Source organism: Prionailurus bengalensis, chromosome X, assembly GCF_016509475.1.
Source record: "Prionailurus bengalensis isolate Pbe53 chromosome X, Fcat_Pben_1.1_paternal_pri, whole genome shotgun sequence".
Lineage (NCBI taxonomy): Eukaryota > Metazoa > Chordata > Mammalia > Carnivora > Felidae > Prionailurus > Prionailurus bengalensis.
Window position 1 is genome coordinate 81535383 of NC_057361.1, and position 27713 is coordinate 81563095.

General features: G+C 39.3%; 1 protein-coding gene across 1 annotated transcript; it reads right to left on the reverse strand.

Annotated features, from left to right (window-relative positions):
- On the reverse strand, positions 1–27295 carry SYTL4 (synaptotagmin like 4). The gene is made up of 18 exons (XM_043569577.1): positions 27187–27295; positions 26986–27065; positions 22786–22965; positions 22319–22534; positions 22076–22185; positions 21748–21850; positions 14878–14979; positions 14329–14404; positions 13796–13886; positions 13581–13684; positions 12997–13089; positions 11528–11706; positions 11128–11230; positions 10457–10618; positions 6822–6930; positions 4897–4996; positions 3790–3998; positions 1–1655 (listed from the first exon to the last, which is right to left on the reverse strand). Exons 3-18 carry the CDS (start codon positions 22893–22895, stop codon positions 1507–1509), a joined length of 2016 nt encoding a protein of 671 aa, XP_043425512.1. The 5' UTR covers positions 22896–22965; positions 26986–27065; positions 27187–27295; the 3' UTR covers positions 1–1506.
- Between the last annotated feature and the right edge of the window lie 418 nt (positions 27296–27713).

A 27713-nucleotide genomic window follows, 5' to 3' on the forward strand; every position in this document is an offset into this window, starting at 1 on the left:
TTGACAGGTGAAAAAGCTTTATTGAAGCACACATACATTTCAGGGGGTAGAGAACAAAGGAGCAAGTTACAGCCCAGGATCCCAAATGATGCTTTCTGTTACAATATTAATCCACACCCACACCAAACCTTTTAAAAACACTCCTCTATTCAGTTCACATGTACAATAGAAACCACTGCAGCCACCCCTAGTCCAGTGGCCTTATAGGAGAGTCAGCTAGCAGACTCTACCAAAAGGGATTTCTTCTCCAGTATACATTCCTTTTACAAACAACTCTGTGTAGATACTGTTGCAAGAATAACAAGGTCAGTTTGGTACAGTGAGTTTCAGAAAATGAACCTTAGATCACCAGACCCTTCTTAGAAAGGTCTCAGCACACCACACCCATGTTACATCTAGGTCAAGTATAGGAAACAACAGAAAAAATAGAAAGTGAAACCACTTCACGAAGGAAGTCAGAATAACTGGTAGATTCTCTGAACATATTCTCTTGGAGCCCTAACCGTGCCCAGTCTGGAGAAACACTGGGCCAATTTAGACAGTACTTGGCTATTCTGGCTGGTGTAATGGTATGTCCATCATATTCTGTGTGGTACCACAATGCAGACACAAATGCTAAGAAAGATGTGGTATATGAGAGTGACGATATCTTGTCTTTTATTAGAGAAATGAGGAGCTGTCCAACAAGAGCTGTATCTGTATAAAATGCAAAGATCCAGCATGGGCTGGGAGACATTTCACTGTCAGTCCCTCTGGTCCTATGAGACCACTGAGAAGCCATTGTGGACATGTCCATGATTCAGTCAAAAGGCCACTATCTAATTAAAGTGTTTTTCTAAAGAAGCTCCATTATAAGGGTCCCCTAAAGGTCTAGGGAAGGTGTATGGAGCTTGAAGAAACAGGAATTTTCTTAGCATTTAAAAGAAAACAATTAGACCAAAGTAATATGGAAATTGCTTAAAAACAATAAGAGTTAAAAACCAAGTTCCAGAAATATATCAAGGTAAAAATAGAGTTCAAAACATAAATTGGAAAGGAAAGGGCAGACCTACTCACCTCTCTCCCATCTTCTCCTGTCTTTAGTAACCCAACCCTGCTTCCCAGAGCCCTGGCCTCAGACCTATACAAATGCCAAAGGTAGACAGGGCTTCCTGGGGAAGTAGGAAAAGAATTGCAAGACAGGAGATAAAAACTTGTTTTAAAGGATTTTTAAGGTAATTAAACATCATAAAGATAAAAGAATGGACTCTGGAAATATACTAGATTATGCACAAATGAAAACATTTTAAACAGACCCTTATTCTTGAGCCTGCTTTAAAAAGAGGAACAAACTTTCATCACTCTAACATAATGAGATTTGTAGAAATATATGTTTATTACACATACATACATAACACACATGCACACACACACATACATACACTAAATATAAATCTTTGCTCTTGGTTTCTTCGCTTCCTCTGACTTGCCCTGGACAGGACAAGACCTGCATAGAAGGACAGGGGCTCATAAGCCCAGCTTCTGCTTGGCCATCGAGGAACGGAGGTGCAAAGTCCCTTCTGCCCAAGACCCTGGGTACTGTCGCATCTTCTGCCACAGGCTCACTTCTTCCCCAGTCGAGTCCATCCAGTCTACCACTTCCCCATTACTGATCCCTGAGGAGAAACACCAGAAGAAGCTGAACAGGGAACCCACTCCACAGCCCACCAGAAAAGAAGGGTTATACAGCAAGGGTAGCCATCCCGTAAAAGACAGTGTGCTACGAAGATAGGTTGCTGGGACAACAGTCTGTAAACTGCTCCCTGTTGACCCCGAAAAGCTATTTCTGTGCTCTTGAGACTCTATCAGGAGACTTCAAGTTGATGAAATGGGACTCCAAACAGCACATGGTAGCTTCAGACCTCTTATTCTGGGGCCATTACAGAGCTCTAAGTGTCTGACACCTCATGCCAGAGCTACTGCCCTGCTGTTATTGCCAACTTAACTGAAAAATTAAAAAAAAAAAAAGGAAGCAGCAGCAGCTGAACAGCTTTTTCTCTAGCTGTAGATTCCAGGACTAGAGTTCAGATTGTATGTGGCCTCATTCCTATTCTTTTGTACACTCATTCTTTCAACAAACATGTATTGAGTGCCTACTGTATACCAGGTACTATTCTGGGCTCTGGAGATACAGTGGTGAACAAAAAAAGTTCTGCCTTGCAGGCAGCTTATATTTGGACAGGGAAAGCAGCAAATATACAAGCAAGGCAAGATACTTCAGATAATGAGATATATGTCATGAAGTAAATAAACAGGATGATCTGTAGTGCCTAGATCAGGGCCTTGTTTAGATGGAGTGGTCTGAGGGCCTGTCCAAGGAGACATTTGGGTTAAGCTCTGAAAGATGGGAAGGAGCCTGACTGAGGTTAACTATAATTGCAAAGATTATGAAATTGGAATAAGTTTGGTATATTTGGAGAACAGAAAGAATCATTGTGCTTGGAACATGGCTGAGCAAGCAAGAGAGTGATATAGGATGGATCATAAAGGAACAAAGGGTCCAGAATCTATAGGGGCCTGTCAGAATGGCAAGAACTTTGGACTGTCTTCTAAAGTACAGTAGTAAGCCACTGAAGGGTTTTAAACAGGAGACTGATATGACCTGGCTTACATTTGTAAAAACATCATTCTAGACACTTTGTGTTAAATGCTTTGTATGACTTATTAATATACAAGTAGTATTAAAAGCTGCAGGCATGCAGAGACTATAGAGAGGGGAAAGAGGATTCAAGATTAAGTCTTGAAAAGCACCAATATTTAGAATGGGTAAAGAATGGGAAACCCACAAAGAAAAGTGTAGTATCAGTAGAAGCTAAGTATTTTAAGAAAAGGGGAGTGATCAGGGTGCCTGGGTGGCTCAGTCAGCTAAGTGTCCAATTTCAACTTACGTCACGATCTCACAGTTATGGGTTTGAGCCCCGTGTCAGGCTCTGTGCTGACAGCTCAGAGCCTGAAGCCTGCTTTGGATTCTGTGTCTCCCTCTCTTCTACCCCTCCCCTGCTCACACTCTGTCTCTCTCTCCTTCAAAAATAGACATTAAAAAATTAAAAAAAAAAAAAGAAAATGGGAGTGATCAGCTATGTTAAATAGCATGAATATTCTTGTAAGATGAAAACAAAATTTTGTCATGAGCAATTGCTCAGTGAAGTGGTCAGACAGAAGCCAGATCACAGTGGATTGAGCACTAAAAGAGATGTGAGGAAGTAGAGACAATTTAAGAAATTAGAAGGGGGATGTGGGGTCAATAAAAGATTTATTTCTGTTTCTTAATATTGGAAATACCAGAGGTTATCTGTGTTCACCTCCAGGAGGGAGGCAGAGAGAGTGCAAGTGATCAGACAGGAGAGAGAAGAAATTCCAGAAGTGAGGTTAGGAAGGTGAGGGTGTGATCCACAACACTTGTAAAGAGCTTGGCCTTTGCTAGAAAGGACCCTTCTTTCATTATAACACAATGGAAGATGGAAATTATAAGTACAGATACAGGTAGGTTTTTAGACTTTTTTGGTGGTAGGATGATGGCATTCTTGGCCATCAGGGTCACATTTATCTGTACAGATAACAGTGCATGAGCTCAGCCTTCCCCTAGGTCTGCACATAGTAGGCATTCAGTAAATATTGTCCAAAGGTTAACTGAAAGGAAAGAAGACAACTCTTGTTATAGAGGAGCTTTGAAGGAAGGGGGCTGGGTATAGTAGGAGTGAAATATATAAGAGGCCTTTAAAATAGTCAGGATGGGAGAGAGGCTCTCACCAGTGCCAACACCCAGCCTGACCCCTCCCAGGAAGTCATTGCTGGCCATGGGCTCGCGGTCCCACACAGTCAGTTCCAGGCACATGTGTTGTAGATCTTCCAGCCTCACGCCATTGTAGACAAATGTATGGTTGTAGTGGGGATTCAGAGTCTTCTTCATCACAGGAGTTTTACGCTTACTGGCCTTGTTCCTCATGGGAAGGAGGTATCTGGCAGAAGATGGGGAGTAATCAACAACCTACTCAAACCTGGCAAGTAACTATCTATCTAAATTCCCCTTTCCCTAGCTAGCCCAGGCAGGTAAGTCAACATTCAGATCCGAGTACACACACTCCCTCCTTTGAATATGCTGAAGCAGAGTTCTCACTACCTCCACTAGATCATTCACCTGATTCAATTCCTTTAACCTGGAGAGAAAATTAACATAATGTTATAGTAAACTGTTATCTACACTCTACCAGACATGGGTGTTAGACATTGGATCCCATTTCTTTCTTTCTTTCTTTTTTATTTATTTATTTTTTTACATTCTTTAATTTAAATTCAAGTTAGTTAACATACAGTGTAATATTGGCTTCAGGAGTAGAACCCAGTGATTCATTGCTTACATATAACAGTGCTCATGATTCCATTTCTATTGGATGAGGTTCTCTTTAAATAAAATCAATAGTAATAACTATAGGCCTAGCCAAACATGATTTTCAAGAGACCTTAAAAGTCAGTGGGGTGATGTATAATTTGGGGAAAGCTGGCATTGTTGAAATATTGTGGAGAACAAAGTCCTGAGTTCCTAAATCTTAATAGTCAGGGGACACAGATTTTTATTCAGGAATAATTAAAAGCATAAGTGTATAAGAGAGGGAAAGTCCAGCCTATTTACCACCCTCCTCTTTGGAAATCCACACTATGTCACAGTCCAAACTGAGCTTAGACCAGTACAAAGGTGGCTGTGGAGGCTTCGCTGTTACCTATTTTCAGGAGCAAAGTTGGTTGCTGGAGGTGGTAGGATATACAAGGATAATATCCACAGAGAAAGGTTAAATTGGGTTCATCTCTTAGCTCTCTTGTCCTAGAACTGGTTAGTTTGATGCTGGTCCAGGGACTCACCCCTTGACAAAGCTGTCTGAAGTCCCTCCTGATTTGGCAGCCGTCAGGTTCTTGGCTTCTTTGATCCACACCTGGAGCTCTCCCCCTTCCCCACCTTTACCTGTAAGGGATGTCAGCCATAGCAAGTGAGCCCCTACACCTTCAGATTTGTCTTGATCTTTATCTATATAGCACCTTCCATCCCTTGCCCCTAAAGGCAGCAAGCTTCGTGACAAATGGACCACACCTGACTTGGAGTCTTAGGACCTAACACAGTGCCTGACAGTAACCAACAGGTGCTCAATTAATAAGGACAACAGCAACAAATACTTTTAGAAAACTGGCTATGTGCCAGATCCTACATTAAGCATTTAATTCTCAAAGCAACCGTATAAGATATGTACTATTATTCCTATTTTATAGATGAGAAAATGGGAGTTTAGAGAAATAAAGTTGCCTGAAATTTGTTAAAGAGTTTTTAAAAAGGGAACACCTCTACCTGTGTTCTTGATCCCATGCCCACTTCATAGGACTCATCAGATGTCATCAATTTCAATCCCCACTTCCCATTTTTAATATCTTTCTCTACCAGTCCTATCCCCCAGTCTAAATATACACTAATATCTCTTCTTCTTCTTCTTCTTTTTCTTCTTCTTCTTCTTCTTTTAAAAATCCTTTTAAAAGAAAATCTCCCTTTACCCTTATTGCCTTCTCAAACTATCCTCCATGTTTCTCCTTTCTTTCACCAACAAGTATCCTGAAAGAAAGAGCCCACATTCACTACTTCTACTTCTTTGCTTCATTCACTCAGGCTAGTTTCTGGTGAAATCTGGCTTCTGCTTCCACTTATCCACTGAATACTCAACCTAACGCCAATGCACCATGTCTTCTCAATCCTCTTTGGCCTGATATCCCAATACTATTGACGACGCCACTCTTTTCTTCTTCAATATCTTTCCTAATAACCCTCTACCCTCACTGGCTTTTCTTCCTCTATTCATGCTTTAAAATGTTGTCCTTGCTTCTCTTCTCTAGTCATTCTGCACTCCCTTTTTGAGGATCTCTTTGATTCCCCAAGTCCTATAGATTAGACCTTGCTACAGGTATCTTTCTAAGAACTCTGGCTTCTCATTGCACAAATGGATCGAATTCAACTCCTTACCATTATGTTCAAAGCCCGTTTCAGTTAGGCACCAGCCTCATCAACAATTCCAGCCCCACTCCTGTAACTCCAGTGCCACTGATCTTGATCCCATGTCACTACCTCACTACTTACATACAGCCCTTTACCTTGCCTTTTTAAAGGCATTTACCATGCCTTTTTAAAACCTTTGCTCCTGCTATCTCTTCTGGAACTGCCCTTCTACCCCACCCACTTCCTTTTCTTCCTGGTAAAATCTTAAGTCCAGTTTCATCCTTACTTCTTCTTTGAAGCTCTCCCACATATAACCAAAGAGAATTCAGGACTCCCATTATCGGTGGTCTTTTCCTGTCTTTCTTTCTTGCTAAACTAAGCTCTTCAGGGGAAGACAAATATGTCTTATTCATCTACATATCCACAGTCACTATCACAGTGCCTGGTGTGTTGATTCACTCTTCCTCAACCTTGACCTTCCTGTCCCTCATACTTCACTACCTCTTGCAACCACCCGTTCTCACCCCCGAAGTTTCTGTTCTATTCTGCCCTCTTAATAGCTTGCCACAGCAAGACCAAGTTCAAGTCAGTTTAATAGCCTAAAATAATAAGTGCTAACCCTAAAATATTCCCTTCTGGCTGAAAACAATGCAGAAAAGCCTTACTCAGTAAAGGAATCTTCCCCAGTAGATGATCCAGGGAGCCTCTCAATCTGGTCTCTCCAACAGTGCTAGCCACCAGCTGCACTATCTCACAGACACCCCATAGAAAACACTAAGGGCTAAATCCAGCACACACACCCCAAACTCACTCTTTTTCCGGTCACCTCCAACAGGGAGTTTGGAGGCGGGGATGTATTTCAGTGAAACCACCAACTCGCCTTTGTGTGATGGCAAGCCAGTCGGGGACTCAGCACTGATCTGAAACACAGGGAAACCCGACAGGTCAAGCTGGGCTTCTCAGGAGTTATTGAGACCTCTCGCTAAGGAGATTCTAAAATTAGCCCTAAGAACAGCTTCATAATGTAAGAGAATCCAGCTTGTGAATACAATCCAGGGTCCCAAGGCCATGGCAGCCACAGGTTTCCAAGGCAGTTCCTTTAGAAGGAGCTGCAGAAGAACCAACAAAGTCTTCCACAATTCCCACTATTTTGCTAATTTGGGGATACAGTTACTAGATTCCAAATACCCTCAAAGGTCTTCCAGCAAAGTTGCCACACAAACTCACAGGGACTGACACCATGGTGAAGAGTCTTGCTATCAACATCGTTAGTAAGAGCCAAAAAGTGGGAACAACCCAAATGGCAATCGATATAGGAAAGGTTAAATGAGTGATTTTAATGCCATGTATGGCATATAGATTACGGCATGCAATCATCAAAAAGAATGCAGGGAATCCATACATGCTGACTCAGAAAGATAGCCAAGGTGTACTGTTAAGTCAGCAAAGTGAAATGCATAAAAAGTTTCCCACTTTTATTAAAATATATTCATGTCTGTACATGTGAATATGTATGTATATAAATAATGATTATTATCACTTGTATAATAGTTACTATGTGCCAAGCACTGTTAGAAGTACTTTAAGTATATCATTTTGTGTAATCCTCAAGACAGTCCCTATGAGATAGGTACTATTATCCCCATTTACAGGTTATGGAACACAGAGGTTAAGTAACTTGCCAAGATCATACAGTTAGCAACTGGCAGAGGCAGGATTCAAATTCAGACAGATTGGCTCCAGAGTCTATGCTTTTAATCACTATACTACACTGCATAGAAAAACCCAGAAGGATACATACAAACTTAACACTTGTTTATTCTACAGAGAGGAGTGGACTGGGGAAAGGAGAGAGGGCTTTCACTTTTTACTGTGTGTATATCTTCAGTGTCTTTTTAAAGAAAATGGTATGTATCACTCATATGATTTTCAAAGACAAAGCACAATTTTTTCTAAAAAGAGCTTGCAAAGATTTGAGGGCTAGGCGGAGGGAGCTCCACTGCAAGGATTTAAATATGTCACAATTTATAATTTTATATTTATTTACATTACTTTTGATTAATGGCTATCTCTACCACTCAATGCTAGGAGGACAGGAATCACCCTATTTTTGCTCAGCCTAGTATGCCTGACACTTAGCAAAGTATCTGGCACACAGGAGATGCTCCAGAAATATTTACCGAATGAATGTAAGAGTGAGTGAGTGAATGAATGAATGAATGAATGACTGGAATGAGCAGCAAGTGGCCTATTATCTTTGGCTGCTGGTAGCAGAATTGCTTCCCTCTATTGGCTCTCTTGGCATGGTTCTTTTCTTTTTGCTTTGGTATCTAGAATGTGAGCTGGTGCAGACTAGATGTACCCTGTCATCTGTGTTCGCTGGGGGTCCTCAGCACGGAGTATACCAATGCCAGGAAAGCATAATCCCCACTGGTTTGGAAAAATGTACCACATACCCAGAATGCACAGTTTAGCGTATGGGAGAGATGCAAAAGAATAGGGAAGTGGATGCCAGGAAGAGAAAACTGAATGGGAGCAAATGGATTGCTAGGAGACACACACACATGCACGCACGCACGTAAAGATAGATCAGAGACAATAAATGTAAAATGTTTTAAGTTAAAATAGTTATGTAATACTGGAGTAGTCTTTTTTGATGTTTATAAATGTCTACAGAATTTATTAACTCCTAGATTGTGAACTTCAGTAGACTCTTAAAAACTAGAGTTCAGCCTTAGCTAGAAATTGGTGTAATTTTTCAGTGGCATATTTTAAGAGCAAATGACTCCATTTTAATGCAGTTTTTTTCTTTTGATGTAAGACACATTTATTGGCAGTGCTTCATAATGGTTTATGGTGATGTTTCCAATATAATTATATCAACTGTAGGCCCCTGAGAGAATGACTTGTGTGCCAAATGCTTAAGAAATTCTAAATTTCTAATAATGTGCTATAGCTTGGTCATAATTGTTTTACTGTTTTTATTAGTATTTAAAGGGGCAGATTTAACATTGTTAATATTTTCCATGGAGGGCAGTAGCTATCAAAATATTGCATGTATTTTTCCTCTGACTCAGCAATTCCACCACCAGAAATTTCTTCTATAGTTACATTCACATAAGAAGGCCAAGACATATTACAGCATAGTTTTAACAGCAGAGAAAGCAAACAATTTATTATACAGGCACATGAAAGAATACTATACAGCAATGAAAATGAGATAGATATGTAAGTGATGACATAGAAAGAGGCCCATGATAAATAATCAATTGTTAAACTAAAACACTCAAGACATGTACATGATGAGGTTCATATAAGCCAATTTGCATAAAAAGGAAAAAAAGTATAAATCCTTACGTTTATATCCATGCTGCTTAATACCAAATCTCTATGAAGATATCAAAGTAGTTGATAACAGTGTTTATTTATAGGTAATGAAATGTACTTTTCTTTTTATACACTTCTGTGTTGTTTTCATTTTTAACCATGTGCACAGAAATCCTTTTATTCTTAATTTCTTAAGCAACATATGCAGACATGGTAAAAAGCTCAAACGTCATGGAAGGGCATACAGAGAAAACTAAACTGCTCTCTCATCTCAGTCTCTCTTCCCAGAGGCAGCCACTACTACTAGCTTCTTGTCTATCTTTCCAAAGATAGTCTCTGTAACACATAATACTTTTAGCATTTAAAATGGTGGTGTAAAAAAATTTTACCAAGGAACTTTTCCATTGAACAGTTCGTATTATCAAGAAATCCTAACTCTGTTTTAGCGATCTTATCTTAACCAGAATGACAGTAACCTACTGAATGTCCATTATATGCCAGGCACTGTTATCGCCATTTTGTAGATGAGTAAACTAAGACTCACAGAAGTTAAGTGATTTACCTAAGTTATTTTATAAGAGAGGTGACTTACCCAGCTGGCAAATAACAGAACCAGGATTCAAATCCAGGTTTGCACTCAGATCCCAGGCACTACAATGCATACTGCTATATTCTCGCCTGAGATGCCATCTCCAAAGTAAAATTGTCCCTGGCTTGTGTGACAAAGAGCACAATAATTAGATCTCCATGAATTCCTTTACTTCCCACTGCTTTAGTAAAAAGATTAGCTTGGAAAAGGAGTATAGATTAGGATACACCCAAAAGGTTAGCTTGGAGAAAAGATGCAAGTTAGTATGTTAGAATATGCCCAAACTCTGGAACATTATGAGGCAAAGCTTGGCACACACATGAAAGACTTTTCAAAGGAAAACTATGGCTTCATCCTTTGCCTGGCCTACAATTGCATCTGAAATTACTGTCAAACTCAGAAGCTCCAGCAGGGTGCGCTAGAACTCTACAGAAGATTTCATTCAATGACGCTACCAATATGTACCAGCAGAGATCAATGTAGACAATGCTACCTCAGAGCCAACTGTGTAAGTTGTGAAAGCAGACTACCTTCCCATGTAAAGGCAAGCAATGATCCAGTTTCTTATCAAGTTTCCAGGAATCCATCTGGACCTCTGCCTCTCCAAGGAAAGTGTTTCTGCCAAAACGACCATGATGCCAAACTGAGAATTGCAAAGTCCTCTGAGCCAGGAGAGATTCTGGGATCTCATACTGTGAAAAAAAAGAAGCCCAGGATGATTAGTTTGTGGTAATTCCTCAGAAAAGATTATTCAAAAATCTGAGCAACCATACCCAAAGTCCATAATCCTGAATACCAAATTACTTTAATCCCTAAGAATTCTGAATTTCCTTCATGAAAGCCTCCACTTACCCCATTTAACAAAAACCTACCCTATTCTATGGAAGGACCTGGAAAATTAATTTTTCCTTGACTGGATGAAAGAACAATGGAACATTCAAAAAGGATTGCCACAGAAACTCCTGATCCAAAATAACTTTTTAAAATATTTGTGGTCACATGAACCTCCGATTTCACAACAATCCAAGAAAGCCAGATCACCTTTGTTCTCTGGGAAGTTAGTATATGAACAGATGCCCATGGTGCATCTTCAGAAACAGACATGGCCACTGAAAGCCATGTCAACCAGCTGTGTAGCAGAGAAATTGCCACATAAGACATAAGACAGGGCAAGTTCTACTCCCAGGGTCTAGATACTTACTCTGAGAGTCTCATCATATAGCGGATTGATAGTGTCCCGCTTGATGCTGGTTTTTCTTTTTCCTTGGCGGGACTTGTCAGGCAGAAGATAAGTCTTTACATATCTAGAGACCAAAGAGAGAACGGAGTCATTTGTTGTCTTTTCTGAAGCCCATTCTTCACTTCTCTGCTTTCCATATACATATGCCATGATGAAATGAAAATGTCACATCAAGTCCTCTTAGACATGTCCTTCTTGTATTTTCCCAGTCCTGGTCCATCTCCCATATCTTTCCTAACCACTCTCAGTCACACCTCCCTGTCTGCCCAGGAAGTGATAACCTCAGTTCAAGAATGCCCACATAGATGCCAGGGTCTGAGCTCTCATCTCAGAGCATTGGTCAGGTTCCAGAAGCACTCACGGGTTAGAGCGCTTCTTGGCTTCATCAGCACAGGCCAGCTGGTGGCACTCCTTCACATGGATGACCAGAGTCTGTGTTTGCTGCTCATACTTGAGAGAAAAGGCGATCTTGCCGGTCACAAGGATGTTTCCAAAATCGCCAGCTTCACTATAGATACTCATCATGCTGCCAATTGTACTCTGAAGATAAAGCACCCACAAACATCTGGTAAAGGCATACTCCCCTCCCACATTGCTCACATCTTCCTTCAAAATAAAGCCACAGTCACGGAACAAAACAAAAGCTTCAGAAGTCCCTGCTATAAGCCAGTACTGCCAATAGGCTTGTACTCAGAGCATGAGACAGCCTAGTAGCACACTCATAATTATTGAGGTTAATAATCAGTTCTTGGCTCACCTATGTTCTGTCTCTCTTCTTCCCTGCTTTTTATAAATTTTATTTTTAGTTTTCACTTGTCCCAGAAGGTAGACAAGGAGTACAGGTAGGAGGAAACTATGGTTTTAATATGTTACATACACTAAAATGTTGGCTAGAGGGGGTCAGTTGCTCATTAAAACAAAGTGCCTCAATTATCTTTGGGTTTCTTTTATCCACCATATCCCTATCAAGACCTATAGAAAAAGTGATTCTTTAAGAATGGTGGAGGGCAGGAATCCCACCAGAGGTGAAAATACCTCTTCCTCTCAGGTAGTAGTCGTCTCTGTAAGCCTGCCATTCTATTCCTGTGTGTGAGTAGAAACAAACCCTAATCACTCTGGTTCCTGACTCTGTGTCCCCTAAACACAAATCTTTGTACTTCTGACAGAACTAGGCCCTAATTCTTTACTGTCCCTTTAACTTTATGATTTTGATTTGTATTGTTACTCCTTAATCATACCCTGATGCCAATTAACCCTGCCAGGGTCCCCTCATGACAATGTTCTTTTTCTTTTAAATGTTGATTTATTTATTTTGAGAGAGAGGAAGAGAGAGAATTCCAAGCAGGCTCTGAGCTGTCAGCGCAGAGCCCAACATGGGGCTCAATCTCACAAAGCATGAAATCATGACTTGAGCCAAAATCAAGAGTTGGATGCTTAACCAACTGAGCCACCCAGGCACCCTGACAATACTTTTGAATGTGAGATTTGGAGTGGGCTCTGATGAAGAAATATTATCTTGCTCACTTCATGGCCTGTTACCTTTTTAGAGGAGAAGTTATGGTTTACTGTTCACAAAGCTGTGATAAAGAATGTCTCTAGTCCTAATTACCGAATTACCTAACTACTTCCAGGGCAGAGGCTGAGGGAAATCACCTAGCAGTGCACTAAGCAACTATTATCTAAACTGAGGATATGAATAAACAAATGTATCTCACTTACCTGGAAAGAGTGACTAGGATGATTCCCAGGTCCTGACTCTGCTCTAGAGAGATACTTCCTTCATTCCTGGTACCCAAACATGTCTATAGCCACAGAACCAATAGAACTTACCATGGACGAACCACTTCGCATGCTGCTTCTGGCTAGCTTCTGGCGATGCAGCTTCACCAGATGGTCAATGTCTTCTTCTTCCTCTTCCTCTTCCTGGAACAATAAATATAGATTCAGGGCTAATAAAATGAGAAAAAGTTCAAAGACTAATGAACTTCCTTTGGTGGGAGCCATAATTATTGCTAAACTCTGAGGTGTCATGTACACATGCATGCACATATCCTTATTTTGTGTCTCCCATTTCAGGTTTCCAAACTATATTCCAACCATCTTTCTCAAATTTAAAGACAATAAGAATATCTTTTTCTCATTTGTCTGCCCAACCCAACCACCCCTTTACATTTGAATCAAAATAAGTATTTATTTGAACCCCAACTATATATCAAGCAATGTATTTGAAGATGAAAGAGACAATGAAGACAGTATTTTTCTTTAAGCAATTCAGCAACAAGATTTACTTTACAATAAAGATTCATGTTGCCCTTTCCTAAAGAATTAGGTCAATTAAGAGTATCAAGTACTAAGGTCAGCTCTAGATTTATAAAATTTCATAGAGTGGACAAGTGAAATACAAGGGTACTTACCATATCTACACTGAGGCCTGGGACAGATTTGCTTCTGTCTCCCAAGGAACCACTTTCATGTCCCACATCTTCCGGGTGAAGATCAATAACAGATTTAGTGTATTCTGAGTGGAAGAGCAAAAACCCAAATCAAAAGAAACGTACTCTTCTCCGTACCAAGAACCCATCCAGGGTATTGAGAACTTCAATCTCTAAGGCCATGAAGCTAAACCTACCTGAAGGCCTGAAGATTTTTCTGGTGTTCTTCTTAAATATCATTTCACCCTCATCAATTGATACTGCATTTTGACCCCCAGGCTGAGTTTCCTAGGAAGGAATGAGGGCCAGGAAATGGAAAAGGACTGCTGGGTAGGTGGAGGATGAATAAGGAAAAAATTGACTTAAGAATAAGGCTCAGACTCTGTTTCATATTCTGTGTCTCCTCCTCTCTCTGCCCCTCCCATGCTCATGCTCTGTCTTGGTCTCTCAATAATAAATAAATGTTAAAAAATTAAAAAAAAAATAAGGCTCAGACTTTTGCTAAATTATGCAAAGTTAAAGGAAAGATTAATTTAATCTTAGGAATTTAATCCTAGGAAGTAGTACAAAACCTATTTTCTCACATGTTTCAACCAAACCTTAAATGCTCCCAAGTGAATCTGAACTAAAATTCATTTAACTGAATTCTTGATGTAAACTATTCCTGAGAAGGGAAAAAGAAAGAGAAAAGAGAGAGAGAGACCCCAACGGACCAATACCTAAAGCTTACCTTTTCTACTTGAGATGTGGGTGCAGACATCTTCTTCCATTCTGGAAAGAGTCCAGATTTATCCAGAGAGTCTCTCCTGGAGGTAGATACAGAAGTTATAACAAAATCACCTCCTCACCTTCCCCATCTATGGAAGCTCTATGGAAGGAGATCCACTGGCTTGGGGTGATTGTAGTAACCAAATCCAGAAGGTAAACTTCACATCTGATTTACCTTGAAGGAATGCAAACAATTAGATAATCAACTTTGCACAAACAGAAGCACTCACTCCCCCCCTCCTAAGGGACATCAGGGACAGTTGCTACTGGTCCAGGAAGACTCCAAGATGCAGCAGCCTGTGGAAGTTAGCATGCTCCAGAAGGCTGTGCTCAAAGCCAACAGTAAATGTACTACTGACAAACTTGTGGCAAGGTCAGAGAAAATACTTCGTTTGACTTGCTGAGGACAGAAGTCAGGAACACTGAAGGCACAGGACCCATGCATCCTGAGCTGGACAACAAAATGGAGACTTCAGTTGAGCAGAAGTGCAGAGACTCGCAGGGGTTTCACCTTGACATGCTATCCGAGTCAGCAGTGTAGCTATCCAGACTCTCATTCTCAGTCTCCAGTGCACTCTTTCCACTTTTCAGCTTGGGCACTTCAAATGGCACGCTAGAATAAAAACCAAGAGCCAATGTGTAAAGAAAGTGGGCTCTCCTGCTGGGAGTCAAGCTTCCTTCAACCCATTCACAGTGGTAGCCTAAGCGATCTTCCTAAGATAAATATCTGAGTATATACTTTTAAAACTTTTCGGCAATTCCTCATTGCTGTTGGAATTGAGTTAAAACTCCTCAGCAGGGCAAGAAAATCCTTATGATTTTGACCCCTGCTCACCTCTCCAGACTCATCTTTCACCCTCAACCTCTCCTTATACTTTACATTTCCAGAAGGATTAAGCTCTTTTGGTTCCTTGACCATGCCAAAGTTCTCCCTTTTACTCTTGTCTCTTCCTGGGATGTTCTTTGTATGATGAGCACTTTTCTTCACCTGGCTAAATCAACTCCTTCTTCAGGTCTCTCCTTGTATGTCAATTCCTCTAGGTCTCTCTGACTATGCCCCCACTCCAAGTCTAGATTGGTAACCTTCTTATATGCTCCTAAAGCACCCTGATTTCTTGGTAGCAGTCATCACATATGTAATTATTTATGTCTTTCAAATTATTTAATTTATTCAATAATTTAAACAAATGATTTATTTAATGTCTTTCTCCTCCATTAGACTAAGTTCTGTGAGATCAGTGACTACAAATCTTATTCACTGCCGTGTTCCCAATGCCTAGAAGAGAAATTACCGTACAGGGAGGCACTCATATATTGGTTGACCGAATGTTCTCAGTGGGGCTTAATGTATACACATAAATAACTAGTATGTTTCAAAGACAGTATTCAGAAGACCAGAATTCTTTCTCGGCTTAATGAATGGGCATTCAAAACAGCAGTTCTCATCTCTAAAGGGAAGAACACAATTCCTGGGACTGAAGGAATTTGTGAGAGCAGTTAAGAAAAGGGGAAAAATCATTCTTCCTCAAGAATCTCAACTAATTTCACTTGACTCCCAGGACATGACACTCTCCTGGTCCTCTGACCTTGCTGGGGTCTCTTTCTGAGGCTCCTTTGCTGGTCCTTCATCTCCTAAACCTCTAATTTTTGGATTATGTCCAGGCTTATTCCTTAGACTGCTTCTCTTCAATATCTAGAATTATCCCTAAATGATCTCATCTAGTCTCATGGCTTTAAATATCCTCTATAAACTAATAATTCCTAAATTTATCTCTCACTCAAATGCCAGGCTGGTATTTCCAATAGCCTACTTCACATCTCTGTTTGGATATCTCAAAGACAACAAGTACAAGATTAAGGCCCTAATCCTCCCCCAAATCTGCTATCCCCTCAATTTCATCAACTGACAACTTCCTCCTTTCATTCTCTGGTCAAGGATCTTAATTTTCCTTGACTCTCCTTACTCTCTCACAATACAAATACAATCTGTTAGCAGATACTCTTAGCTCTCTCTTCTTTTTTTTAATGTTTATTTATTTATTTTGAGAGAAAGAGAGAATGAGCAGGGAAGGGGGAGAGAGAGAGGGAGACAGAGAATCCCACGCAGGCTCTGTACTGCTAGTGTGGAGCTTGACACAGGGCTCAAACTCATGAAACATGAGATCATGACCTGAGCCAAAATCAAGAGTCGAATGCTTAACTGACAGAGACACCCAGGCACTCTTTGGCTCTATCTTCAATTGTATGTAGAATCTGACCAGTTCTCATCCCCCACTGCCACTACTTTTGGTCCAAACCAGCATCATCTAGCTACTGGATGATCACAATAGCTTCCTGACTGAACTCCCTACTTCTACCCTTGTCCCTATACAATCTATCCTCAATACAGCAGTCAAAATGAACTTTTAACATATAAGTCCAAATATAGAATTACCATATGACCCAGCAATTCCACTTCTAGGTATATACCAAAGAGAACTGAAAACATATGTCCACACAAAAACTTGTACATGAATGTTCATAGCAGCATTATTCATAATAGCCAACAGGTTGAAACAGTGTAAATGTCCACCAATGGGTGAAAGTATAAACAAAATATAGTATATTCATACAATGAAACTTTACTGTCAATAAAAAGAAAGAAACTTCTGATACATGCTACAACATGAATGAACTTTGAAAATATTATGCTAAGTGAAATAAGCAAGACACATTTTGCATTACTCCATTTATATGAAAGATCCAGAATAGGCAAATCTGGTGTCTCTAGAAAACAGACTAGAGACTGGAGAAAATGGGGAGCCACTGCTTAATGTATGTTATGTGAATTTTACCTCAGTTTATTTTTTTTTTATTTTTTTTTTAAATTTTTTTTTCAACGTTTATTTATTTTTGGGACAGAGAGAGACAGAGCATGAACGGGGGAGGGGCAGAGAGAGAGGGAGACACAGAATCCGAAACAGGCTCCAGGCTCTGAGCCATCAGCCCAGAGCCCGACGCGGGGCTCGAACTCCCGGACCACGAGATCGTGACCTGGCTGAAGTCGGACGCTCAACCGACTGCGCCACCCAGGCGCCCCTTTTTTTTTTTTTTTATTTTTTTTTTCAACCTCAGTTTAAACAAAGAGAAAAAGATCACGTCATTCAGACTCCTCCTCCTCATGCGGAGTGAAAGACAGGGTCCTCACAGGTGCCAACAAAGTCTTACATGATCTGCTTCTCATCCCTTCTCTGTCCTCATCTCCTACTGTTCTCCCCTTGCCCATTCAGTTCCAGATTACCCAAACGTGCCAAATACAAACTCACCTTCGGGTCTTTATATCTTCTGCTTTCTCTGCCCACAGTGCACTCCCCCCATGTACTCCCAGGGATTGCTTCCTCCCTCACTTGCTTCATGTCTTTGCTCAGATGTCACCTTGTTATTAAGACTTTTCCCTGGTTACCCTAAGTGAAATAGCATATATACACACGTTTTCTTGGCACTCCCTATCCCTTTAGCCTACTTCATTTTCTTCATAGCACTTGTCAACATCTGATATATTTATTTGATTACTGTCTGTGTCCATCCACCCCCAAATCTAAGCTCCACAAGCAAGGGACTTTATTGTATTTACCAATGTATCCCACTGCCTAAAATGGTGCCTGGCAAATAGTAGGTATTCATAGATATTTGTTTAAAAAAATGAGTGAACTATTAAATGAACAAAGAACAAAGTAACCAGAATCTATAATGTTTTAGGCAGTAAATAATAAACTTTCCAGGTTATCACATGATGTTTGCAATAACTTCATGAAAACAGCAGGGTTTGAAATCCTAGGGTGTGCATGAAACAGTAGTCATTTCTTGAGAGATGTATTAGCTTTATAGTCTAAGGCACAGCAGGGAAGTTGATTTCATTTTTACTTTAGAATCATTCTTTTCCCCCCTTTGTTCCAAAGAATAAAGAACCCAAAGAGGAACCATTCCTCTAGAGAGGTAGTTGAACAATACTCATGGAGTGTGTTTTCTGCTTGTATTTTTCCTAAATATTAATATGTACTAACTCAGAGATGATACAAATAACCCTGGGGAAAAAAGGCAATTATTGACATCTGTGCAGTAAAAAGTAGACTACGAGATTAGTCCTGGGCTCTAACTACCTGTATAATCTCAGGTAAATCACTTATCTTGCTTTCTTTTCTGTAAAAATAAGAGGGCTGAATTTGATTACCTCTGCGGCTCCATAATTTTATGGCAAAGGTCATTTATGGCCACTTAATCTGCTTCCATGTTTATGGTAAATAAGTCTTCTGGGTCCAATGAGACAAGAGGTCATAGACAGCCAGAAGCAGCAGGTTTCAGAAATTACATTCTGACCGATGATGTCAGATGTGTTCATCAGATTCAGGAAATAAAAGCCATTCTTATCCTTATCCACAAAGGAAGAAGGGGGCCTCATCACCTAGAACAGATGAGTCACCCACCCAAAGCTGTGTGGAAATACCATACAGATAGCAAAAAGAATGAGCCAGACCCTTAGTGCTGACATGGAAAGATGTCGATGTTATATTTTTCTGTGATTTACACCTTGAGTTATAACTGACATAAATAAACTGCACATGTTTAAGTGTGCAATTTGATGAGTTTTAACATATACAGACACTTGTGAAACCATTACCACAATTAAGTTAGTGAACACATCTATCACTCTTAAAAGCTTCGTCTTGTTCCTTCATAATCCATTCCTCACTCCCTACCTGACCCCAGACAGAAAGTGCTGATCTGCTTTCTGCCACTAAAATTTGGATTGCATATTCTAGAATTTTATATAAGTAGAATCATACAGTATAGCTTCTATTTTTTGTTTGTTGTTTTTTGTCTCTTTGTTCTTTGTATCAATAGTTTATTCCTTTCCATTGTTGAGTAGTATTCCACTGTAAAAATAAGCCACGATTTATCCCTTTACCCTATTGGTAGACATTTGAGTTGTTTCCAGCATTTGGCTATTACAAACAAAGCTGCTATGAATATTCATGTACAAGTCTTTGCATGGAAATACGCTTTCACTTCTCTGGAGTAAATACTGAGGAATGGGATGGCTGAATGACAAGGCAGTGCACATTTAAGTAAACTACTACTAAACTGTTTTTCAAAGTGGCTGTACTGTTCCACGTTCCCACCAGCAGTGTATGAAAATTCCAGTTGTTTTACATTCTCACCAACAATTGGTATGGTCTGTTTTTTAATTTTAGCTATTCTAGTGGGTATACAGTAGTATCCTATTATGATTTTAATTTGCATTTCTCTAATTAAAGATGTTGAGCATCATTTGACATCTATATAGTGTCTTTGGAAAAATGTCTGTTCAAATACTTTTCCAATTTTCTACTGGATTATCTATATTATGGAGTTTTCAAAGTTCTTTCTCTTTCATTTATTATCATTTATTAACATGTATGTAGTATAATCCTTTTTTAAAAAGAAATGAAAAATATAAGAATCCAATCCATATTTATACATTTAGACAGTTATGGTAGTCCATACAACAAAACTAGTAATGACTATTAATGATAATAGCTGGGGGCAGAAGCAGTGAGGCTACAGGGGACTCATTTTACATATTTCTATATTATATTGCTTTTCATCAATCATATAAAATATGATTAAGTTATTTCTCTTTGGCTGAGGGAAATGTAGGGGAAAAACACAAATAAAAGCCAAAACAATTCACCAGCAGCAGCCAAATAAGGAGTAAAGTGTCAAGTCATAAGTTCAAAAAGTCATGGCTAAGAAAACAGAAGAAAGATTTAATTCAGGGGCGCCTGGGTGGCTCAGTTCGTTAAGCATCTGACTTCGGCTCAGGTCACTATCTCACGGTTTGTGGGTTCAAGCCCCGCATCAGGCTCTGTGGTGATAGCTCAGAGCCTGGAGCCTGCTTCGGATTCTGTATCTTCCTCTCTCTCTGCCCCTCCCCCACTTGCTCGTGTGGGCTCCTGTGGGCACGTGTGTGCTCTCTCTCTCAAAAATAAATAAACATTAAAAAAATTAAAAACAAGCAGATGATTTATGGTTGCACAGCAGGGTGTAAATGTTATAAGTGCTAACAAAGTAAAAGTAATTTGAGTAATAAAAAAAGGAAGTAGGGGAAAGCATTGGTAGGAAGTGTAAGAAAGCTAATTTCCTCCTCTTTCATAGCAGACAGTCCACTGATATTATTGAAACAGGTAGATTTTTTAAATGACTAAATGACTGGCCAAGCACTCCACTGCTAGGTATCTACCTAAGAAAAATGTAAATGTATGTTCATACAAAAACTCACAGTGAAAGTTCACAGCCGCGTTACTCATAATAGCCAAAAAGTGAAAACAACCCAAATGCCCATCTACAGATGAATGGATAAATATTGCATATACATATAATAGAATACTGTTTGTCAATGAAAAGAAATGAAGTCCTGCTACACGCTATAACATAGATGAACCCTGAAAACATTATGCTAAGTGAGAGAAGACAGTCACAAAGGACCACATAGTCTTTGATTCCATTGAAATGAAATGTCCACAATAGGCAAATACAGAGATAGAAAGAAGATCAGTGATTGTTGAGGGATGGGGAAGGAAAAGGAAGTTGGGGGAGTGGCAACTAAAGAGTACAGGGTTTTTTATTAAGGTGATGAAAAGTTCTAAAATCAATTGAGGTGATGGTTTCACAATTCTGTGAACATATTAGAAACCACTGCATTATACACTATAAATGGGTGAATTGTATGGTTATGTGAATTGTATTTCAATAAGGCTGTTGCCAAAAAGATACTAGGAAAAAAATGATTGTTCAATGGTTTTTATATTTTTTTTCTTAAACTTAGTGGGATGTTAATGACTAATATCTTTTATGGTAAAGAAACATTGGAAGATTAGCAATTCTTCAATTTTCAATGTTTTATTCTGTTAAATTCAAGTAAAATTAAATAGCATGCTTTTAATGTATATATTATGATCTAATATAATGCAGATTTTTCAGTCTACCCACCCATCCTTCTATCTATATATATGCACAAAAGGTATTGGAAATAATTTTTACATGTGAATACTGTGGTAGTAGGAATTTGGGCAATTTTTTGCTTTCTTTATTGTTTCCTATACTAGTTAAATTTTTAATAATAAGTATGTGTCATTTTTATTCATCTTTAAATTGTTCTTAAAAGAACAGAGTAAATATGAGAAAATGTTAATGTTTACATGTGGGTAGTGGGATTAGGATTTTTTCCCTCCTTCTTTATTCTTTTCTGTACTTTCCAAATTTTCCTGTAATAAGCAACTATTATTTTCTAAATAGAAGAAAGTTAAAAATGATAGAATTAAAAGGATGTGTAGCATTTCTGAAAGTGATTGCTAGTTCTTACCTGGGCTCCTTCTGTTGCTCCTGAATGATCTTTCTTCCTGGCCACATATCATCCATCTGTGACTGATGAAGAAGGGACTGTCCCACTGTCTCTCTTTTATTCACTTCAAGACAAACAAAAGCATGGCAGGGTGGTGGTGATGAGAGGGGAAGGGAAATACATTACACTTGCAGACGGGATGGCAGTATTATCTTTATATTACACCCCCGCCCCCAGAGCCCATGAAGTGAAACTACCACCAGTAAGAACATAATAGGATTCCACACCTGAGGATCTATCACTGAAGTTAAGCACCTCAAAAAAAAAAAAATTCCAGGAAGATCAGTACCTGAGGGTTTACGGCGCAGGGACATCCTAATTATCTCACTGCCTGTGTGGTAAGCAAAGCGATTCAGTTTCTGGTCATAAAACCAGTCACCAGTTGCCTTCTTCAGCTCTCTGGGAAGGCATAGAAGAAAATGACAGATGAATTTTAAAAAAATGGCCCTCATCATTCAGCTAACAAAGGCCAAGGAGGGAAATTCTCACCATAGCAGGGGCCTCATTTCCTCTCTCCATAGGTGATACTCACATTTCCTTGGCGCACACCTTGCACCTCCAGGTACTATTGCTTTCCTGGATTCTGCAGTCCCGACATACCAGATGATTACAGCCCCGACAAGTGTTGGTCTTGGGAGTCAAACGGCCAAGGCTTTCCTGGCACCGAGCACAGGTCCGATCACTATAGTGCTGGCTTCCCCTCTTGGCCCCTTTCCTTTTTATCTCCAGTAACTCATTCTTCAGTCGCCTGCCAAGACCCCAAACAGAAGCACAAGCACATTTGCGATCTGCACAGGTTGGATGGAGAGATGTTGAGGGGCAGAGACAGTAAGACTATTTGGTTCTGTGAAAGCAACAACTTCAGAGCCCAACCTGACCCAGTGAGGAATTGTAAACCTCACACATGTTCCTCTGAAAGTCACATGGGAGGTGTAAGGAGAGGTTCAGATAAAACTGGTCAAAGGTCTGGGAACTCATGCTTTTTTCTGGAACTCTTACCTAATCCTTTTCTCATCTGCTTTCCGGAGCTCCTCATCTCGTTGTAGAACACTGAGGATCAAATCCCTCTCCACCTCAGACAAAAAAGAGAGGTCAAGTATCTCTGACATGATTTATTCTATTTTTTCTTCTACTCTTCTTTCTTCAAAGCAATCAGACCAGCAGAGTTACCAGAGTTGCCTGAAATAAGATAAGAACTAATTTCACACAGATAATTTACTCCAGAGTAGACCACAGCCCTAGGGCCTTTTAATAGGTTACTTTCCCCTTAAGTCAGGATAAAAACACAACGTTGAAGCAGCTGACCTATTTACTATTCCTACTCCCACCTGAATCCTGCCCTGAAAATGAAGAGGCTTTGATTTTTGAAGAAAAAGGGTTGAGTCTTTCAGCATAAGCCACTTAGTCTGGAATAAGCACAGAACACCTGAGTCAAACTCCCCCTCTACCAAGTGGATCCTCAATCATCCAATTTTCAATACTTTAAATGTTCTCACATCCCAAGTGTATTAATCCAAATAATCAGACAGATGGTCTCTGTAGTAGAGGAGAAAACCACATGGGGACTCCTGCCAGTTTAAGCCATTTTTCCTTTCCTGACCAGCTTCCATGTTCTCAGGACTCAGCTTCATGCTACACTACAAAACTTCCATAAGCTATTCTATCTCCCAAAGTTCTTATTGCTGTCACTACTTCAAGAATGTCTTCACACATTTGTTAAGCACCCACTCTGACAGGCATTGTGCAAAGTGCTAGGTATATAGAGATGAGTTAGACACAATTCCTGTCCTTAAGAAGTCCACAGACTAGTAGGGGAGACAGATACACATAAAAACAGCACAATGTACTAAGTGCTATGAGAGGGATAATAAATTCAATGCTATGGGAACCTAAAGAAGAAAATAACTAATTCTATCTTGCATAGAGAGAGAAGAGAAAGATTTGTATACATGGTAGGTTTTACAGAGAGGTGTATTTTTCATTATAAAACAGTAAATTTTTGTTGGTGGGGGGAAATGGTAGCAAAGATGGGGGGGCTAAATTTTATAACTCTCACTCTTAAAAATTAAGAATTTTTAAATTTATTACAAAGACAATAGAAATCCATCAAACATCTTTAGTGTTGCTTTGTTTTTGATGTTGAGAAATCACGTGATTAAATTCATCTTGCAGAGATCACTCTAGCTATAGTATGAAAGACTGATTCAAAGGACAAATTGAAGTTCAATTTGGAAGTACATAACACATTGTAAAATATGTACATTCCTTAGCCAAGCAATATCACTTCTAAGAATGTACCTGATGGAAATACCCATATAGATGTGCATACAAGGGTATATACACAAGAATGTTACTGCAACGTTTGTAAGAGCAAAACAAAATAGTTCTTTAAACAAAATAATACTTCCATATAACCGCATATTATGCAACCATTTAAAAAATGTGGTAGATCTGTATGAAGATGCATCTTGGAGTGGAAAAAAAGGTAGTTGCAAGACTATATTGAATGATACCTTTGATAAAGTATTTATCCATACATTTGCATATGTAGAGAAAAAAGGTCTGGAACAAAAACCATGATCATTGGTTTTTCTTGGGGACTACAATTGGGAGGGGCAACGTTTAATTTTTGCTTTGTATGGTTATGATTTTTTTACATAAAAGTGTCTTACTTTTAAATACCAAAAAAGAAAATTCAGAAGAGACAGGAGGATTATTGTAATAGTCCAGACAAAAGACAATTTCAGTTTACTAAGTGTGCCTCTAACCAAATTGGCAAGCCATTTTATTTCTGTCACCCTCTGGTTTCTCATTCACAAAAATGACCTATCTCAAAAAGTTCTCAAGAAAATGAAATAATGTGTGTTAATTAATCACAATATTTGGAACACATGTTTCGAATACACATACTTGATGAATCTGCTACAGGGCAGGTGTAAACCAGGGCAGCAAGACAAAGAACAGAGAATAAAGTTTGCAAAGCAGAACTGACAGAATGGAGTGACTAAGAGGATGAAGAAGGAAGACAAAGTCAAAGATGCCCACCTTGCATGTCTGGGTTTATCAACTGGTAGATTAGTGATAATCTTAACTGTGATAAGAGCTATAAGAGAAGACACAGGTATGGAAGTAAGGCAAGAAGTTTCATTTTAGTCATAATTGTGTTTGTACTATATATAGGACATCCAGGTAATTAGACCCAGAAAATTGTTGGAGGCACAGGGCTGGTCCTCAGGAAGAGAGACTGTATCTGAAAGTATAGATTTGGTAGTCACAGGAGTCAAAGAGCTCAGGGTAGACCCAGTGAGAAAGGAAGTGAGGCCCATATTTACATTCTCTGCTCCCCCTTGAAACTAGACCAAGAGCCCTTTTTCACTCTTTTGTTTTGTTTTACTAATTACCTACAGGACAATTGAGAGTATAAACAACACAGCACAGTTACAAGGTTCCTGAAACCTCAACAGTTTCTTGACTTGGCTATTTCCTGGTCTTTACTGAACTATAAGATACTAAGCTTCCTTCATAGACCCTTTCTTAGATAATCTTGAGGAAGAATGATTAGTTCTTTTTTTAATGTTTATTTATTTATTTATTTGGAGAGAGAGACAGAGTGTGAGCAGGGGAGGGGCAGAAAGAGAAGGAGATAGGATCCCAAGCAGTCTCTGCATTGTCATCGCAGAGCCTGATGCAGGGTCTGATCCCACTAACCGTGAGATGATGACCTGAGTGGAAACCAAGAGTCAGACACTTAACCAACTGAGATACCCAGGTGCCCCAAGAATTCTTAGTTCTTATACCCATGGAGAATATATACACACTGCGAGAACAAAGACTTTTTCAATATTCTTCTATGTATCTGGCCCACCACCTAACACAATATTTGGCACATAGTGCTGCATATGCTGCCACTATTGTTGATCATCATTACTATCATCATCCCACCAGTTCCATTTATTGAGAATTTACTATATGCCAGGCAACAAGTACTTTATATATTAACTAATTTAATCCTCACAACAACCCCAAGAATGAAGTACTATTGTTATCCCATTTTATAGATGAGGACCCAGGAGAGGTTGGGTTAACTTGCCCATTAATAAACAAAAAGCAACTGAAGTTGCTGGGATTCAAACCCAGGCAATCTGATTCTAGAGCTAGTGCTCTACTGGCCCTGTCCAGGCAGGATCATGGCCAAAACAATTATAAAATATTGAACAGGGCAATTAAAAAGCATTGTACAAATTGATTCTCATATGGGTGACTATGAGTGAAGCACTGGCCAAAATATCAGCAGCTCATGGATAAAATAGATATCACCAATTGCCTGGCAGTTAAAGACTAAAGATGGCACTACTGGCACATTGGAAATGAGAATGAAGTCAGATTTGTGGAGTGGCAGCAGAGTTCTGTGATGAGATAGGCACATTGGCACAATAATGAGACCAAGTAACATCAAAATCCAGGGAAATAAGAAAATCCTTGAGGAAAGAAAGATAGCACCATAAGAAAATGGAACTGCTAATACTGTATATCTCTTGTTTTTCGCTCTCATGGACTTGAACAACCAGAATTACCTTCTTCTAAAATCTTAAATTCAGGAATCCCCATTTTCTGACCATAGCACACTCTCACTATACCTATTCTGCAACCTAATCAAGACCACAGTCTCTTGAGCCCATGTCCCATTTTCTCTTGGTCTACTTGATTCCTACTTATTTTCCTTTCCAACCCATTCTGGTCTCCAGATGGCTCAACATTTGAACTACTCTCACCAGTATCTTCCATATGCATATACCTTCATCCCTCTGTTGCATCTGCCCATCAAAATCCCAAACCTGTACCAATAATATAGTCTTGCCTTGTATGCTCCTATACCCAAGTCCTACATAATCCTCAGTCTCCAACCTCAGCTGGACCCTTTGTGTTATTCATGAGTCTTTTTACTTGCCCTTAGTCCAGTTCCTTTTCCTAGTCTTTTCAGGTTCTATTTTTAAGCCTTCATTGATCTCACACTCCCATTTCCCTTTCTTCCAGTTCCCATCAGACATCTTTATTTCACACTTGTAAAGAATATACCACGCATGACTTCCTCAGCTCCCCACCTCCTCTCCCATTACTTGCCAATCTGACTCCTTTCAGAAAAGTCATATCCCACCCCAACCCCTCTTTGGACCATGGGTTGCTATTTCAAACACTAACCCTGCTGCCAGCCAGTTCACTTGAGATGCAATCTTGCACAATCAGTAGTGTGGAGAAGAAAACAGGATAATAAAAAATTTCTGAGGCAAGGAGAAAAAGGAAAACATAGGAAAAAAATGAGACAAATATAAAAAAGAAGATGGTAAAAACAAACTCCAATATATCAATAAACATAAAAAAATATATATGAGCAAAACTCACCCGTTAAAATGCAGAGGTTAACAGATTGTATAAAATTTTTAAAAATCCAGCTATGTGCCATTTTAAAAGGGACACATCTAAAACAAAGATGAGGAAAGATTGAAAATAAAAAATATGGAAAAAGATATACCAGGTAAATGCCAACCCAAAGAAAGTTGGGTCAGCTATATTAACACCTATACAATAAAACTTTAAGACAATAAAAGCATTATAATAATAAAGAAAATTAGTACATAGAGTAAATAAACCTGTATGCACTCATAAAAACACTTCTAAATATATAAAGGAAGATTAAGTACGCTAGAGAGAAATTGAAAAATCAAGCATCAAAATGGGACATTAATATAACCTCTTTGCAGTTATTAATAGCACAAGGAGATAAAAAATTAGTAAATATATAGACAAGTTGAACAACAATATAAGCTTGATTTGGTGGACATATGTAGAAATCTATATCCAATTGGAAAATCACATTCTTTTCAAGTGCATATGGACCATTTACTTCCCAAAATAATCATGTACTAGGT

Excerpts from the sequence above, each read along its gene's own strand:
- SYTL4 (XM_043569577.1), bottom strand. The coding sequence starts at position 22,895 with ATGTCAGAGATACTTGACCTCTCTTTTTTGTCTGAGGTGGAGAGGGAT. Across the intron at positions 6,931-10,456 it reads GCTTGCCTTTACATGGGAAG|ATCAGTGCTGAGTCCCCGAC; the intron begins GTAGTCTGCTTT and ends CCTGTGTTTCAG. Across the intron at positions 4,997-6,821 it reads TGGAGGTGACCGGAAAAAGA|GTAAAGGTGGGGAAGGGGGA; the intron begins GTGAGTTTGGGG and ends CATCCCTTACAG.